Here is an 18,088-nt window from a genome sequence, read left to right as displayed (position 1 = left end):
CTGCAGGTCGCCATCTGTTTCATGCATCAGGTAGAAGGTGGCAGGGAATGGAAAGTCAGCATGGTGAAGGCAGGTTCCCAGAAATCACAGGTTTCTCTTTGTGCTCTGGGCAAGAGTCTCCACCTCCTTCATGAAACGAAGGCACAGCTCATCCTGCCAGGGCAGAGCTACGCATTGGACAGCTACTGGAAGCCCCACGGCTCCTTCCACAGCCTGCAAAAAGAAAGCACAGCACTCAGTCAGAGCACTAGAGCACCTGGGGAGGCACAATGTGGTCTCTTGAGGAAGAGAAGACAAAGGAAGACACACAGTATCACAGTATCACAGTATAACCAAGGTTGGAAGAGACCCCAAGGATCATCAAGTCCAACCTGTCCCAACAGACCTCACGACTAGACCATGGCACAAAGTGCCACGTCCAATCTCCCCTTGAACACCTCCAGGGACGGCGACTCCACCACCAACCTGGGCAGCACATTCCAATGACGAACAACTCGCTCAGTGAAGAACTTTTTCCTCACCTCAAGTCTAAACCTCCCCTGGCACAGCTTGAGACTGTGTCCCCTTGTTCTGGTGCTGGTTGCCTGGGAGAAGAGACCAACCCCTTCCTGTCCACAACCACCTTTCAGGTAGTTGTAGAGGGCAATGAGGTCACCCCTGATCCTTCTCTTCTCCAGGCTAAACAATCCCAGCTCCCTCAGCCTCTCCTCACAGGGCTGTGCTCAAGGCCTCTCCCCAGCCTTGTTGCCCTTCTCTGGACACGTTCAAGTGTCTCAATGTCCTTCTTAAACTGAGGGGCCCAGAACTGGACACGGGACTCAAGGTCTGCCCTAACCAATGCAGAGTACAGGGGCACAATGACCTCCCTGCTCCTGCTGGCCACACTATTCCTAATGCAGGCCAGGATGCCATTGGCCCTCTTGGCCACCTGGGCACACTGCAGGCTCATGTTTAGGCAGGTGTCAATCAGCACCCCCAGGTCCCTCTCTGCTTGGCAGCTCTCCAGCCACTCTGACCCCTCTGACAAGGGGATGGCTGTCAGGCTGCTGTACACAAGCCCAACTGCACCACACGCAAGGTAGTAATGGTGCTTGCAAATTGTGTTACTGAGAAAAAACCCCACTCTCATCACCAGGAGATGCAGACAAGCCTTGGGACACTGTGCCAGTCATGACCTGCTAAACTTAGGCTCTTGCCCTGCTGACCTCTTTCAGCCTTTTATCCCAAGGGTCTCCGTAGTGCCCTCGGTAATGCTTCAGTTCTTCTTCATCGGCTCGTGTGACTGTGCCAACCGGCACCACCCCAGCAGGGAAGTTCAAGACATTGTATAAATTGGTATAGGAGGTGGCAGCTGGAAGAGATCACACAGAGCATGCAAAATGGCAAAAGTTAGTGTGCTGGGCCAGATAAGACTTTTGGATGACCATTCACGTTGCAGGGATTATAGACTGGAGTTGCTGGACCTGAAGAGACCATGCAAACATGCTGCTTGCAAAGGGACTTTTGATGGAGAGCTTTGAGGCTCTCATAGCTGCTGAGACCAGAGACCCATGCCTTCACCTGGCAGTCAGCTATAGGACTGGGGAGAGACAGATAGAAGTATTTGATCTGACTCAGAGCCTGCATCTTTGTCTTCCATAACACAGGAAAAAAAAATCCCAGCTATCTTTTCAAGATAATCCAGAACACAGAATGGTTTGAGTTGGAAGCAACCTTAAAGATCATCTAGTTCCAACACCTCCACCATGGGCAGGGACACCTTCCACTAGACCAAGTTGCTCAAGGCCCTCTCCAACCTGGCCTTGAACACCTCCAGGGAAGGAGCATCCACAACCTCCCTGGGCAACCTGTTCCAGTGTCTCACCACCCTCACTGTAAGGAATCTCTTCCTAACATCCTGCAAGATCCAGCTCTGTAACATCTTGGGCATTTTGGATCCAAGAGGGCCATTTGAGAGCCCTGGCTGTTTGCTGAAAGCTATTACAAATTTGCCTTCTTCTGCACATCACAGACAACAACCTATTTGAAAAGTCTTGGGAAAGTAACATGGCCACATACAGAAGAGCCTGGCCTTGTACTGAGGTCTAACACCCCTCCAGCAACTATCCTCACAACCACTTTCTGCTGGAAGAGTAGCTGTTGGGCTTTCTACAGGACAGACAATGCAGAGGAAACTCACCCATGCATGACTGAGACAGGTGTGCCACTCATTGCTGTCCCATAATAATCCAAACCCCTGCAGCTCAGATAAGATGGGAGCTCGAAAAGACCCACCCAGAGATCTCTCCTTTCTTCCCCAGGGGGAATACCAAGCACTGCACATGGTCTGGGGAATGTTCAGGAGCCCAAAACACCTTGCTCCAGCTCTGCCCACAAATACCCCCTCAGATGCATCCAGAGACACCTCGATGGAGATTACCAAATAGCTTCCCAGCATAGCCATGGTTAAAGGCTGGCCCCAGCACAGGACAGAGAATCACATCCAGCCTTAGCTTCCTCCATTTAGCAATGAATTCAGTGCAGTAAGCCTAGGAGGAAAGAGAGAGGAGATGACAAAAAACACCTGTTGAGGGGAAGGGGGAAGGGGGAAGGGGGAAGGGGGAAGGGGGAAGGGGGAAGGGGGAAGGGGGAAGGGGGAAGGGGGAAGGGGGAAGGGGAAAAAATCTTCCTGGGTATAACTGAAATCTCAAATGAAATCTTTTCTTCTTTCACCCTTAGGTTTCCTATCTGAATCCCATGTGCTGCCCAGACCCAGACACTCAGTGGACATGTCAGAATTGATCTCTTTGAGTATTACCCCAAATCCGTCCCATGAACACTTTTGTCTGATTTTTATTGGGTGGAGATCAACAGCAGTTTGAAGAATTCTGTCTACCTGACTAAACAGATGGGTGATTTTGGCAGAAAAAGACACAAATCCAGAAGACATGGATTCAAAATATTTCCACAAAGCATTCTGCAGCAGGATACAGGTAAGAAAAAGAAGCAGCAAGAGACAGCTAGGCAGGCTAGGTAAAGTGACCTTCTCACAGTGCAAGAGGAACAGCTTCAGGCTTGCACTATGAATCCAGGAGAGCTCTAGGTGTGTTGCCTGGTTTCCCACAGCTTTGCTGAACATCAGGGCAGTCAATGAATTCATCCTCAAAGAGCTCTTTTCACTTTGTCTTAATGACTAGACATGGATGGCCCACGCTGTGGCTGCTTCTGCAGCTGCAGTCTGGTTACAGAGACACATCTGTCACATGGTCCAGGCCCTGTTCTGCCACAACTCTGTCACTCCAAGATTTCTGCACCAGGATCTTCCACATCTTAGAATCATAGGATGCTCTGGGTTGGAAGGGACCTCAAGGATCATCTCGTTCCAACCCCCCTGCCATGGGCAGGGACCTCTCACACTAGATCAGGTTGCTCAGAGCCACATCCAGCCTGGCCTTAAAAACCTCCAGGGATAGTGTTTTTACCAATTCCCTGGCCAACCTGTTTGCAGGACCACAGGATCAACTAGATCAGGCTGCCCAGGGCCTCATTGAGCCTCACCTTGAACATCTCCAGGGATGTGGCCTCAACCACTTCCCTGGGCAACCTGCTCCAGTGTTCCATCACCCTAATAGATAAAGAACTTCTTCCTGATATCCAATCCAAATCTGCTCTTCTCTAGTTTGAAGCCATTGCCCCTCATCCTGTCACTGCAGGCCTTTGTAAACAGTCTCTCTCCATCCTTCTTGCAGCCTTCTTCTCATGAAAGCTCCAGCCAGGAGAGACCAATTTTCAGTCTGACTTCAATTTCCTTCCGCAGCCTGAATCCTTCCTGCTTAAAGTTCAACAAAGGAGATGGGTTTCTTGGAAAGACAGAGGAGTTAACCTTATATATATATATATATATATTTATCTGAGAGAAAAGCTGGTTGGTAGCCAAAAGCTTTGAATCAGCTCTTGTTTGCAGTAGATGGGAAAAAAAAGGGATGTGGTTTCCCTGAAGAAAAACAGTGCAGAACCTCTCTGAGGGCTGATAAACCTTTTTGAGTGTTTTCTTTTTGGTTGGTTTTGTTGTTGGTTTGGTTTGGGTTTGGGTTTGGTTTGGTTTGGGTTTGGTTTGGTTTTGTTTGGTTTGGGTTTGGGTTTGGTTTTGGTTTTGTTTGGTTTGGGTTTTGTTTGGGTTTGGTTAGGTATGGGTTTGGGTTTGGTTGGGTATGGGTTTGGGTTTGGTTTGGGTTTGCAGGGGGAGGGAGGAATCTGTTTCCACTTGAAAAACTAAATAAATCTCCAAACACTTGCCTCAGCCAAGAGACCAGGCAGAGTTTTCCCTCTGCCCTATAATCTGTCAGCCCTGCTGCCAACGAGTGTGCATGGCCATGGAGTGACTGGCACCGATGGAAGATGTGTGGTGCAAGCTGCGGGCATGTTTCTCCTCAGGCAGGGTTGCAAGAGTGTCCCAGGGGAACACAGACCCCTCCTTGTGGGTGGACACCAGCACAGCTCAGCTTCCTCAGCTTTGCAAAACACCAGCTGAAAGGGGATAGCATTGCTCTCTATTTATAGACCACGAATGAGGGCAGCAGTGGAAAATATCAGAGAGGAGAGGCACTATGTAAGCTCAAGGACAGGAATAAAATGAGGATAAACTGGAAGTCAACAAACAGCATGGAAAATATGAAAGTTTCCAAGCATCAGAGCAGTGGGGAGAGGAGCTGGCCAATGCAAACAAAACACAGACATTCAGTTTTAAAGAGGAACCCACTCAATCTGTGAAGAGCACTGGACTGTTTTCCAGGAGAACATGTGTTGTCCTATGATCCTGCTCCCAAATGGGTTCACACAACACCCACCTAAGCCAAAGAGTTTACAGTTTCTGACTTCTAAGATCTGTGTCCAAGCATAGTCTTAGCTATTGACAGTAACACCTAATGTCTGACAGGAAGGATTTGCACCAAGAGGTGGAAAGAAATAAAAATGAAGCCTCATCTGCAGTGACTCTTCTTATGCTATTTCTGCTTGGAATAGGATAGAATAAACCAGGTTGGAAGAGACCTTTGAGATCATCGAGCCTAACCCATCATCCAACACCATCTAATCAACTAAACCATGGCACCAAGCACCCCATCAAGTCTCCTCCTAAACACCTCCAATGATGGTGACTCCACCACCTCCCTGGGCAGCATATTCCAATGGCCAATCTCTCTTTCTGGGAAGAATTTCTTCCTAACATCCAGCCTAAACCTCCCCTGGTGCAGCTTGAGACTGTGTCCTCTTGTTCTGGTGCTGGTTGCCTGGGAGAAGAGACCAACCCCCACCTGGCTGCAACCTCCCTTCAAGTAGTTGTAGACAGCAATAAGGTCTCCCCTGAGCCTCCTCTTCTCCAGGCTAAGCAACCCCAGCTCCCTCAGCCTCTCCTCACAGGGCTGTGCTCCAAACCCCTCCCCAGCTTTGTTGCCCTTCTCTGGACATGCTCCAGCAAGTCAACATCTTTCCTAAACTGAGGAGCCCAGAACTGGACACAGCACTCAAGGTGTGGCCTAACCTGTGCTGAGCACAGGGGCAGAATGACCTCCCTGCTCCTGCTGGCCACACTGTTTCTGATCCAGGCCAGGATGCCATTGGCCTTCTTGGCCACCTGGGCACACTGCTGGCTCATGTTCAGCCTACTATCAACCAGTACCCCCAGGTCCCTTTCTGCCTGGCTGCTCTCCAGCCACTCTGACCCCAGCCTGTAGCACTGCATGGGGTTGCTGTGGCCAATGTGTAGAACCCAGCACTTGGATGTGTTAAAGCTCATGCTGGTGCAGGACAAGGGATAATTTTTCCTCCCCATCCCCCAAGTGGATCTCAGTGGAGATCTCAAAACGAACATCTGTTGCCTTGAGCTCTTATCACTCCTTGCAAAGACTGACTTTCAAAGAAAAACCCAGCTGCTTCACTTCCACAGGATCCATTTCCAGCCCTGAATCCACCACTGAGGTCACAGCAATTGCTCAGAAACTTTGGAGACCTCTCACTGCAGTAAGGGAAAAAGCCACCAGACAGATGAACAAACCACGTTACCGCCACCGCTCCGTGCTGATCCCAGAGGTTTTTGGCAGACCTGGAAAAGTGGCAGAATTAATGAGCTGTGGGACTGTGGCCACAGAAAATACCGAGGTGCACAGGCAGCCCATGGTTATGGGAACCTCATGACCCTGCTTGGGAACAAGCCATAGGATCACCCGGCTGATCCCATGGGGTCCACACGTGCTTACGTGAGCCAAGAGTCATAGAGTCAATAAGGTTGGAAAAGACCTCAAAGATCATCAAGTCCAACCTGTCACCCAAGACCTCATGCCTACCAAACCATGGCACCAAGTGCCACATCCAATCCCCTCTTGAACACCTCCAGGGATGGTGACTCCACCACCTCCCTGGGCAGCACATTCCAACGGCTAACAACTCTCTCTGTGAAGAACTTTCTCCTCTGTTACAAACATACCACCATGTCTAGGTGCTCTGGCACCTAGACAAAAATCATGGCAGTGTTCTCAATTCACTTGCTCCCACTTCTTTGTATCTCTGTCTCTCTTAAAGGACCAGGTGCTTCATCTTAAGGGGCAGCTGCTTCAGGGCAGGGGCTTCACACCACACTGCACTTGCATGCAGAGGCTTCTGTGCTAACTTGGCACATGATGCTCTGGGTACCAGAGTCCACCTGATGGGGAAAGTAGCCTGCAGCTCTCTGTGCTGATGTCCATGGAGACTTCCCAGCCCTGCCACAATGATCCTCAACCTGTGCTAACCCCAGGTGGTGTTGGGGCAGCACATAACCTCGTCTGGCTCAGCCTGCGCTGAGCAACTCCATGACAAGGCTTTGCATGGCAAGCTGGCATCCACCAGCATGAGCTGGTGGACACACCCATAGAATCATAGAATGAATAAGGTTGGAAAAGACCTCAGAGATCATCAAGTCCAACCTATTATCTAACACCTCATGACTAACTAAGCCATGGCTTCAAGTGCCTCATCCAATCCCTTCAACTAAACCATGGCACCAATCACCCCATCCAGTCTCTTCCTAAACACCTCCAGTGATGGTGACTCCACCACCTCCCTGGGCAGCACATTCCAATGGCCAATCACTCTTTCTGTGAAGAAGTTCTTCCTAAAATCCAGCCTAAACTTCCCCTGGTGCAGCTTGAGACTGTGTCCTCTTGTTCTGTTGCTGGTTGCTTGGGAGAAGAGACCAACCCCCTCCTGGCTACAACCTCCCTTCAGGTAGTTGTAGACAGCACTAAGGTCTCCCCTGAGCCTCCTCTTCTCCAGGCTAAGCAACCCCAGCTCCCTCAGCCTCTCCTCACAGGGCTGTGCTCCAGACCTCTCCCCAGCCTCATTGCCCTTCTCTGGCCACGTTCAAGTATCTCAATGTCCTTCTCAAACTGGACACATGTGCACCCTCTTTCTCTAGAGCTACTTCACTGTGTCTTACCCCACTCCACAGAGAGCGCTGAGATCTCGAGCGATTCGTGGGTACTTTGGGAGAAAAAGAGGAAAGTTTGGGGATTAGTCAGCAGGAGTGCAGCTGAAATAGCTGGCTGCCATGGGACTGTGTTTTGGGCACAACTCTTGTCCTAGGAGAAGTGGCTCTGGAAAATGGCTATGGCTTCCAGTGAAGTAGTTTTACTCACCCATGACTTTCTGTATTTAATAACAACCACCCATGCCACTAAGGCTGTAGACCACACTGCTAGCCATGGAGAGCATGTCCTGGATGTGGGGATGATGTTTAGATCCTTGCTGGTGATATCCATTCTCTTGGGGCCCATTGCTGGATGAGCTGCATGGCTCTTGGGTTTCTGAGAACACTTGGTATTTTGAACTCCCACAGAAGCCTGTCAGAGCCACTTGATAAGTTTGCCCTGGGTTTAGGAACTAAGTGTATTTAAGTATCATCATCAGAGAATGGTCAGGGTTGGAAGGGACATTAAAGATCATCTAGTTTCAACTCCCCCCTCCTATGGGCGAGGACACCCTCCACTAGACCAAGTGGCTCAAGGCTTCATCCAGCCTGGCCCTGAACACCTCTAGGCATGGGGCATCCACAACCTCCCTGGGCGACCTGTCCCAGTGTCTCACCACTCTCACTGTAAAGAATTTCTTTCTAATACCCAGTCTAAATCTGCCCTCCTCAAGCTTCAGTCCATTACCTCTCATCCTATTGCAAGTAGCCCTTGTAAAAAGTCCCTCCCACTTAGCTACCAAGCCCATCAGACCCCTAACATGAAGCAGCAATCACTCCCAGAGGGAAGCAGCCTACGCCCCAGCATGTAGAAACTTCTCCAGCTTGCAGAGTTCCTGTACCACAGATGAGACATGTCTGTACACTTACTATGGGTTTCAAAATGATAGCCAAGATCCTTTTCACCAGAGCAGGAAGCCTGTAAGTGTTGAACTGGGATCTCAGGTTGGGATCCACAAGGTCTCCTTTGCTGGAGGGAATAAAAAGTGAAGAAGTCATAGAACATAGAATCAATAAGGTTGGAGAGATTATGAAGTCCAACCTATCACCCAACATCTCATGACTAACTAAACCATGGCTTCAAGTGCCTCATCCAATCCCTTTTTCAACACCTCCAGGGATGATGACTCCACCACCTCTCTGGGCAGCACATTCCAATGGCCAATCACTCCTTCTGGGAAGAACTTTGTCTTCACGTCAAGCCTAAACTTCCCCTGGCACAGCTTAAGACTGTGTCCTCTTGTTCTGGTTGCCTTGGAGAAGAGACCAACCCCCACCTGGCTACAACCTCCTTTCAGGTAGTTGTAGACAGCAATAAGGTCTCCCCTGAGCCTCCTCTTCTTCAGGCTAAGCAACCCCAGCTCCCTCAGCCTCTCCTCATAGGGCTAGACCTCTCCCCAGCCTCATTGCCCTTCTCTGGACACAGCACCCAGAACTGGACACAGGACTCAAGTTGTGGCCAAGTCAGGACAAGCCACAGCAGTGCTGTCTCCAAAGTAGAGTTTGGCCTAGAGGAGAGTTTGCTAGAAGTCAAAATCTGCCTGTTTCAATCCAAAACACTGAGCAAGAGATGTTTAGGTGGGGTTTAGATGCTCAGCTGTAAATGCTCACTGCAAAAGCTATAGGGAAATAAGTACTTCACTGCCTTTGTGGTCCCTGTCTGATAGCTCTGCAGTGCTTTGCAGGGATAAGCCACTTACAACCCTGGGCATATTTCACCTTGAAGTGAGGAAGGAGCTGGGTGGATGTTTGGCTGCTAGCCAGGGCAACCCACCACACCTCCACAGAAAGGTCTACAATGTGTGGTTTCCCATGTGCAATGGAATAGTCTCACACAATAAACCCAGTTGCCACAGCACTGCTGAGACATCATCTTATTACCCTTCCACATTACCTGTGGGTGTGAACTACTTTTGTGGACTAGTTGCTGCTCATGATAAAGTCAGAAATTGCTCCTCTGCTGCCCATTATTCAGGGTATGAACATTCTGGGCACATCCCCTGGCTAGACAGTGCCAAATCTTATGGCCCACAGTAAAATGGTTTTTTTTTTTACTCACAAGCAGTCCACCAAGTGAGCAGCACCATCTGAGAAAAGCCCTCTGGTAAACAGCTCATCTACCACATAGTCAATCTTGGGTGGTGCAAAGGGAACAAGCTGCAAGAGAAATATCCCCACATGCAAGAGGCAGCAAAGATGAATGAGTCCTAGGACCCTCTGTCAAGCACCTTCCTTGCCTCACTAGTGAGATGAGTGGAAAGTGGTGGGAAGCTTAGGTCCTGCTTGCTGTTGTAGGACAGCAGGGCCTCCTTTTCAAGGGGACCAGGGTTAGCAGGATCTGCCCACCATCCTTTCCTGTCTCTTAGCCATTAACACATACAGCACAGCCTCTACTCCCCCACACCTCAGAGAATAAATTTCAGGGGCTCCAAAGCACAAAGTATTTTCAATCAATTTGCATCATTGGATTAGCTCTGTTGTAAAAAACTCCACTGGTGGAGCCACAGAATAATTTAGGCTAGAAGAGGTGGGAGATCAACTGCTTCAACTCCCTTTCATGCTTACCCACCAAGAAATCTATGAACTGTGTTTAAGAGCTGAGGGGTTGTGGAGACTGTGGTGAGTTTGGTATTTACAGGAACATCAAACATGATGAAAAAACCAGGGCTGTAGAAAAGGCTGACTTGGAGATATCTGAAGGTGATTTCCCTGTCTTCCAGGCCAGGAACATAAGCAGGATCCCTTCAGTTTGGGAAAACAAGCTGTTGCATCTGCCTTCCTCTTTGGGGTCCTTGCAGCAGGGAGGGAGGGATGGTCCCTGTTTTACAGGCACCAAAAGTGGAGATGGGAATTGTCCAAACTCTGTAAGGAGTTAATGTCGGAGGGGGAGGGGAAATTTCATAGAATCAATAAGGTTGGAAAAGACCTCAAAGATCACCAAGTCCAACCTGCCACCCAAGACCTCATGACTACTAAACCATGGCACCAAGTGCCACGTCCAATCCCTTCTTGAACACCTCCAGGGACGGTGACTCCACCACCTCCCTGGGCAGCCCAACTCCAATTTCAACCCACCACACAGAGTAAGAGCTCCAGGCAGCCACAGGCATGAAAACCCACCGTATGCCCTGCATCCTGGAGGAGCTTCCTTGCCTCCTGGACAGCCCGTTTCATGCTGGGGGAGGGCTGGAAGTAGCCATCTCCTTCATAATACCCAATCCGAAGTGGCTTTGAACTGGTGTAAACCTGTGCAGAAGAGGAGATATCACTTGTACACAGGAGACAGAGAAGATTGGACCATTCCCAAGGCTTGAGGAGGCAGCAACTGAAGTCTCCTGGGTTGGAGGCATCGTGAGAGCAACAGGGCTGGCGGAAAGCGGTGTTGTCCAGAGGTGGTCACTGGTAGTGGTCTTTCTGACACCACCTCCTGCCATGTGAACATGTCCCAGCTTTGGTATGGCAGATGGGGCAGCACCTGTACAGACCACGTGCCTGGCTATGGACAGAGACCAGGGGCTGTTCCTCTAGAGTGCAGAACTGGTCTGTACTGTCTGAGTGTCAGGGACAACAGAAAGGTCCTAGGACCTGAGCCAGAGAGACACATTCAGATGGCAGAAGTGGAGAGGGAATGACAAAGGGTGATGATTTCTTAGGTCAGTGACTGTTAAGTCAGGCTCTTCAATTAAAGGTGATGAATTCCTCTGATAAGTAGAAATCAGCTCCTTTAGAGACTGGGCCATGATGGAGCCAACAAGCTTGTTCTGGACATTGCCAAGAGGAAGTCAGCATCCAGAAGGTCTCATCAGCCAGCAGGAGCCTGCCAGCCCTGGCTGTGTGGCCTCTTCTTGTAGAATAGAATTAACCAGGTTGGAAAAGACCTTCAAGATCATCAAGTCCAACCCATCACCCAACACCATCTAATCAACTAAACCATGGCACCAAGTGCCCCATCCAGTCTCTTCCTAAACACCTCCAGTGATGGTGACTCCCATCACCTCCCTGGGCAGCACATTCCAATGGCCAATCACTCTTTCTGTGAAGAACTTCTTCCTAACATCCAGCCTTGTAGCTGCTCATGCTGGCTGGCCTGGGCACAGGGACACATAGGATTGCCTCTGAGCTTTACCTCCTCATCAAAGGGGAGTGGGGGCACAGTGGGGTCCAGTCGGAACATCTCCTCACAGAGCAGTGCCTTCATGCAGAGGGCCAGGCTGTCCACATCTCTCCCCATTGGCCCCAGCATCCCTGTCACTGCAAGCAGAAAGGTCCTGTCACTGCAGGCAGAGGGTCTGGTGGTGTCTCATGGTCACTGATAGGGACCCAATGTGGAAGAGTTTGTCAGGTCAGGGAAGAGTGTAATGTGCAAGAGATGAGCAAGGAGGTCCATCAGGGACAATCTGTAAACCTAAGAGCAGAGACAACCTGCTGAAGCTAACTTTCTGGGCCAAACTTCTGCAGGCAGAAGACCAATTCAAGAGGAGTGACAACTGCAGCCCCTCTGCCATCAGCAACATTGCTTGACAGTAGCTGAAGACAGCACAGTCTCTTGGAAGCATCCCCAGTGAAATACCCCAGGCTTTTAGGATGCACATTTCACATGTCTCAGTGATATGCATTGCCTTGCCTTGCCTTGCCTGAATCCTGCTCAGGTTCAGCTAATACCTACTGCCACCCAGAATAGAACAAATGGTCCAAAAAGGTAACAGCACAAGGAAGGTCCTGGTCTAATAGAACCATCTGTTTTGACTGGCTGTAAGACATCATAATAGTTCAGCAAGCACATTTGCTGGCCTTTCAAGAGTAGGAGGAGAGGTAAGAAGCAAAGGTTTGACAGGAGTAACACATCTTTTGGATGGACTTACCTGATTTCATTCCTATGATAGGAGAAACCACACCCAGTTTGCTAGGAACATAATTGGGAGAAGCAGATTAGAAGCAGCTCTTCCTCTAAGGCAGGTCACCAGGCTGAGTTGCAGACTTCCCACTTGTCCCCACTCAACATACAGTAAGGCAAAAGGTCCTGCAAAGACTTGGCACTTCCTAGGTTAGGGAGATTCCCATGGTCTGTAAGCTGCTAGGGGCTAGAGACAGTTTTTAGCGTTCCCTTTCCCTGGTGCATCTAATTCCTCATCTGTGAGCAAACCATTGCTGATCAACAGAACACTCTTACAAACAAGGCAAGGACTGGAAAACATCTGGAAAGGAGATGACATTGCAGTACTTGTTTTCAGATTCCTGAACAGGGCTACTCCAAGCTAAGTCCTTTTCTGTGTTAATGGATGGAGATCACCATACCTCGTTAACAGAGCCCTTAGCCCTAACTGACAGAAGGGAACAGGCAGGTCAGGGTGCTGACTTAAACCTGGACAAACTAAGACACTACTCCAAAGTCTGGTGCACCACTGGGCACATTTTGTAGCCTTTGTGGTGGGTGGAAGAAGAGGACAAATGTTGTACTGTACCTGATCCTGTTTCCTGTGGGTTTGAGCCCACAGAGCCCACAGAAGCTGGATGGCAGGCGAATGCTGCCAGCTACATCTGAACCGATGCCCAGGATGGAGCCTCCAGCTGCAATCAGAGCTGCCTCCCCTCCTGAGGAGCCCCCAGGGCTCTTCTGGTGGTTGAGAGGGTTCAGGGTCTGGCCAAAGATGAGGTTGCTGCAGTCATAGCTGGAGAGAAGATGATCAGCGAGTGAGTGAGGTACTTTTGTATCTACAAACCATAAATACAGGGCATAGAATAGAATTAAGCAGGTTGGTGCCCATGCAGGGATTAGCGTGGAACAAACCCCAGCAGGTAGAATGAGCAGGAAATAAATTTCTTGGGACAGCTGAATTTAACAAGGAAGAGGCATCAAATGCAAGAGAAATGATTTCAGATTGAAATGAGGGGGCAATTAACTCCACGTGCATGATTGGCTTGGGCAAAGGGGGGAGCTTGTGTGGGCAGGCCCACCCTCTGCCAGACAGCAAGAATCCCATGTTTTATGAAGGTGAACACACAATTACTTCAGCATTGTCTGTGGGATGTTGGTTTTCACGAAGGGAATTGCCCCCTGGCTCTTTAGGACCTGGACAATGACGCTGTCTTCTTCCTTCACTTGACCCAGAAACTTCACCATCCCTCCAGAGGAGATGTGGCCCTTGGGGATTGGAAGCAAAGCCCTTTAGGTATCAGGAAAGATGCTGTTTGGAGCTGTGACAACAGCAGACATAAGTCTTGATGCCTCCTGTAGCAAAACTCCCACCTTCTCAGAGGCAGAACAGGACCTGAGTAGCCCAGGGAAAAGCAGATCAGAGCAAGCTGGGAATTTCTGCAGAAGTCAGAAGTGAAAGCAGGTTTGCTGCTCCCACTGTATTTGGTCCAGAACATTCTTGTCTGAGGGAACTCTTAACTACCTCTGATGAGGGCAGGACATTCTGGTCTGTTCCCAGACCAAGGCTAAGAGGCAGAGGAATTAGGGATGTACCTTGCAGTTAATGTGGTCCTTGATGCTGATGGGGATACCATAGAGCAGCCCCTTCTCCTTCTGCTTCTTTAGTTTCTGGAGCTGATCCTCACAGCCATGAATGAAGTCTATCACACAGTTCACCTCCCGAGTCACCTCCAAAGCCTCTCCAGAAGAACAGCAAGACAGATGAATGGACAGAAGAAAGGAAACAGTATTTACACTGAGTTTTCAAGCTGAAAAAAAATATCAGTCTCCTCAAACCTTTGGCATTCACTATTCAAACCTTACCTATAAACTTCAGATGTTCCTTGCTGGGATGATTTTCTGCCCTGGATTTGTGTCCTACTCATATCCCCTTAAACCACCTTTCAGACATCACAGTTCTGACAAATTGTAATCCACAGTATTGCCAGTTCTCTCACCAAATTAGCTGGGTTGAGGGGAGAGGAAGGAGGGGAGAGGAAGGAGGGGAGAGGAAGGAGGGGAGAGGAAGGAGGGGAGAGGAAGGAGGGGAGAGGAAGGAGGGGAGAGGAAGGAGGGGAGAGGAAGGAGGGGAGAGGAAGGAGGGGAGAGGAAGGAGGGGAGAGGAAGGAGGGGAGAGGAAGGAGGGGAGAGGAAGGAGGGGAGAGGAAGGAGGGGAGAGGAAGGAGGGGAGAGGAAGGAGAGGAGAGGAAGGAGGGGAGAGGAAGGAGGGGAGAGGAAGGAGGGGAGAGGAAGGAGGGGAGAGGAAGGAGGGGAGAGGAAGGAGGGGAGAGGAAGGAGGGGAGAGGAAGGAGGGGAGAGGAAGGCTCCACAGCATCTCTCCCAGGCTGGAGACACCACTCACTTTACCCATGTAGGAGTAGAGGACACTTTCTGGGGACAGGGACCCCTCCTTCAGCTTCTCCACCAGTTCCGTCATTGTCAGCGAGAGGATATGTGCAGTCTGGGTGCCTGGCTTCTGCAGAGGGTGGGAAATTGGGTGCAGAGGGAAGAAAATGACAGAGAAGGCTGGCATTGATCCTACAAATATCCAATAGTAACATCTACCCAGCAACAATCTTGAATGGAGGATTTGAGGAGATACTCCCTGTAGGAATGCACACCTCCTACATTGCACTGAGTGTGCCGGAGTGGGGAATGTGCTGATGGTGAATTTGCTGAGGCTCAGTTCATCAAAACCACAACCAAAACAGGCAGAAAGCTGCCTCTTGACTGGAGGCTTGCATGAACCTGAGGTGTGACCTATCTCTGTTTACTCTCCCAGAGGCCTTCACCCCCACCTTCTAACTTACAGACAGTGTGTTGCACAGCAATTCAACCAGCTAAAGCCTTACAAAATTTATCATTAACATGGGGGGAAAAAGCCAAACACGTGGGCTGTTTGCAACCTCACCCCCAAGAGAAGACCAGCAGGAGGCATTTAGTGTGGGTTTAAGGTCCAAGGACCTGACTTTCTGAAATCCAAGCGCTGCTTCAGCTGGGCACGGGCAGGAAGAAACGGCTTTTGGTCACTGATGTGCAGATGTTGGAGGGATGTGAAGCCCTGCCCTATACTTCAAGGATGATGGGGCAGACAGGTCCTTATGGAGGGGCAGAGGTGAGGAGGATGAAAGAGGAAAGGCTTGGCAGTAGGGACAGATGAAGGAAAAAGGGCATAGGAAGGTCTTGGTTGGTGATCTGATTTTGAGGATCCTAAACTCTGATCCAGCTTTCATCCTGAGGGTTCCCTCAACAGGTCTGCATTAAGAAATACTTCCTTTATACTGTCTTTAGGAGGGAGTGTTTTTGTGGTGATCCTCAAAAAAACCTGGTGATGATCCAAAACATGCACATGCCCTGACCACCACCTGGAGAACTGTGTCCAGTTCTGGAGCCCCTATTACAGGAAGGTGCTGGAATGTGTCCAGAGAAGGGCCATGAGGATGAGCAGAGGGCTGGAGCTGCCCTGCTATGAGGACAGACTGAGGGAGTTTGGGCTATTCAGTCTGGAGAAGAGAAGGCTCTGAGGAGACCTAATTGTGGCCTTCCAGTATCTGAAGGGGGTCTACAAGAAGCTGGAGAGGGACTTAGGCTGTCAGGGAGTGATGGAACTAGGGGGAATGGAGCAAAACCAGAAATGGGTAGATTCAGATTGGATGTTGGTAAGAAGTTGTTCCCCATGAGGGTGGTGAGACACTGGAACAGGCTGCCCAGGGAGGTGGTGGAAGCCTCATCCCTGGAGGTCAGGCTGGATGTTTCTCTGAGCAACCTGCTGTAGTGTGAGGTGTCCCTGCCCATGACAGGGGGGGTGGATCTTTGAGGTCCTTTCCCAACAATTCTCTGATTCTGTGATCCAAAGAGCGGTTGATCAGCGCTCTCCTATGTCATTGGTTACCCAAAAGACAACCCCTTCCTCCCACACCCACTGCCCCCAAATTACCTCTTGCTTGAATCTGTGAGCTGCCTTCTCCATTTGCTCCAAGGCCTGATCCCGTGTCCTCCTCGCCTCTTCTATCTTCTGCTGGATCTGCCTGTGTCTCAGCCACCTCACCAGCGCAACGGCTGCAGCTGAACTGCAAAGCACAGCTGAGAGGCTGCGAAGGTCTCCCCACGATGGATCTAGGATCTGCCACAGTCGCTCTTGGGTCATGATTTCTCTGCCAGCCCTTCCTGTTCTGGGTTGAGCTACAGCTACCTGGCTCCCCCACCTTCTCCTAAGGAGGTCTGATGGACGCAGGCTATGCGATCGCCTGCCACGCAAGACCAGCTCTGAAGCAGGGTTGCATTAACAAAGTCCAGGAAGGGACTTACACCATGGACTTTGAAAGGGTCTGCCTGCTGGAGAAGCACTGTGGGCTGGGCTGCAAAGCAGCACTCGGCTCACAGCGAGTTTGGCAGTCCTCCAAGGCAGTCCCCCCCAAGGCACTGCTGCACTGGGCTACGCACAGGGAACAGAGCTGATTGCCAAAGCTGAACACTTGCAAAAGCTAGGCCTGGGCTTTCCCCACTATCCCCACATCTAGTAATTAATTAGCACTCAAGACCATTAACTAGAGGTGCTCAGCCATCAGCCCCATCCCTCAGCCAGCATGTGCAGCCTTTTGAGCATGCAACAACGGAGCTCTGCTTGTCCTGGGGAACCTGGTGCAGGGAGTCAAATTGCACCTCTCAGAGAGGAGAGAGCTCAGGAGATCCAAGACTGTGAGGTGCAAGGTGAATGGTGCATGGTGAAGCTGAACAGGCAGTGTGGAAGGAGCTATCTGGAGATGCCTTCAAAGAGCATGGTGATAGGCACTTTATATGTGTAAACAGACATAAAAGTAGTGTGTCACTTTCAAGCCAAGCCCCCTTGAAAACCATTCACAAAACATAGAGCAGGGGGCAAGCCCTTTCCCTTTTGGGAAATCTTCCCTGATGGACCCAGTATCCTACCTGTTCTCCAGTTTCCAAGCCAGCACAAGGCAAAGGAGTTGGACTATACAGCCCTGCCAGCCCCAGGAGATGGCCCTAGCTCCCCACCCATGGGACTGGTCCCCAAGAGTACAGAAAAGAGGAACTGAAACCTCAAACTTCTCTCAAACCTGAGAGGTCTGCAAGCCTACAGGGAAGGAGCAGGAGAAGTCTCTGAAAACCCATTGCCAAGATGCAAGGCAGAATTGCCCTATCTGGAGAGATGTAGGCAGTGGGGACGGCTCACTGGAGCTTCTCACTCAAGGCCTCTCAAGTGGTTCAGGTCCACTGGTGTCTGTTTGGACTCTTGCACCCTGCCCACCTCCCTGCCAGGAGAAGAGTGGTTAAACTAACAGGGTGGCTCTCCACAAGCATGTGTGCAGCTGGCATTTTGTCTCCTAGAAGCTCCTCCAGCTAGAAATTCAAAACATAATCAGATCAACCTCATCCAGCAGTTTCTGGGTGGGCATGGAGTAGGTGCATCTGATAAAACAACCCCACCCATGCTCTGCAGCATTCAGCCTTGGGTTATCTGGAGCTCCCTCCCCTCTTTTTGTCAGAGTCTGCTGATAAAGGAACAGGCTCCAGGAGGCTGCCTTCTCCTAGGCTGGGATAAACACCTCAGCCCTTAAAAAGAGCTCAGCCCTTAAAGACACCATGCTTTTGCATGGCTCTGCTTTATACCACAATCATGTTTTTAAACAGAAAACAACAGAAACATAAATCCTGCCAGAGCTTTGTCACAA

General features: G+C 50.2%; 1 protein-coding gene across 1 annotated transcript; it reads right to left on the bottom strand.

Annotated features, from left to right (window-relative positions):
• Positions 1-16,592, bottom strand: LOC104301641 (vitamin D3 hydroxylase-associated protein). Its single transcript, XM_009902047.2, has 15 exons — positions 16,333-16,592; positions 14,758-14,871; positions 13,950-14,093; positions 13,489-13,622; positions 12,943-13,149; positions 12,343-12,383; positions 11,607-11,731; positions 10,601-10,726; positions 9,540-9,637; positions 8,351-8,450; positions 7,451-7,494; positions 6,040-6,079; positions 2,420-2,528; positions 1,206-1,351; positions 1-213 (listed from the first exon to the last, which is right to left on the bottom strand). The coding sequence occupies exons 1-15, from the start codon at positions 16,540-16,542 to the stop codon at positions 85-87; spliced, it is 1,767 nt and encodes a 588-aa protein (XP_009900349.2). The 5' UTR covers positions 16,543-16,592; the 3' UTR covers positions 1-84.
• Positions 16,593-18,088: the final 1,496 nt, after the last annotated feature.

The sequence above is a fragment of the Dryobates pubescens genome, chromosome 11 (assembly GCF_014839835.1).
Source record: "Dryobates pubescens isolate bDryPub1 chromosome 11, bDryPub1.pri, whole genome shotgun sequence".
Taxonomy (NCBI): domain Eukaryota; kingdom Metazoa; phylum Chordata; class Aves; order Piciformes; family Picidae; genus Dryobates; species Dryobates pubescens.
The sequence above is the reverse complement of the archived record's forward strand: the minus strand, read 5'-3'. Positions and strand labels throughout refer to the sequence as shown.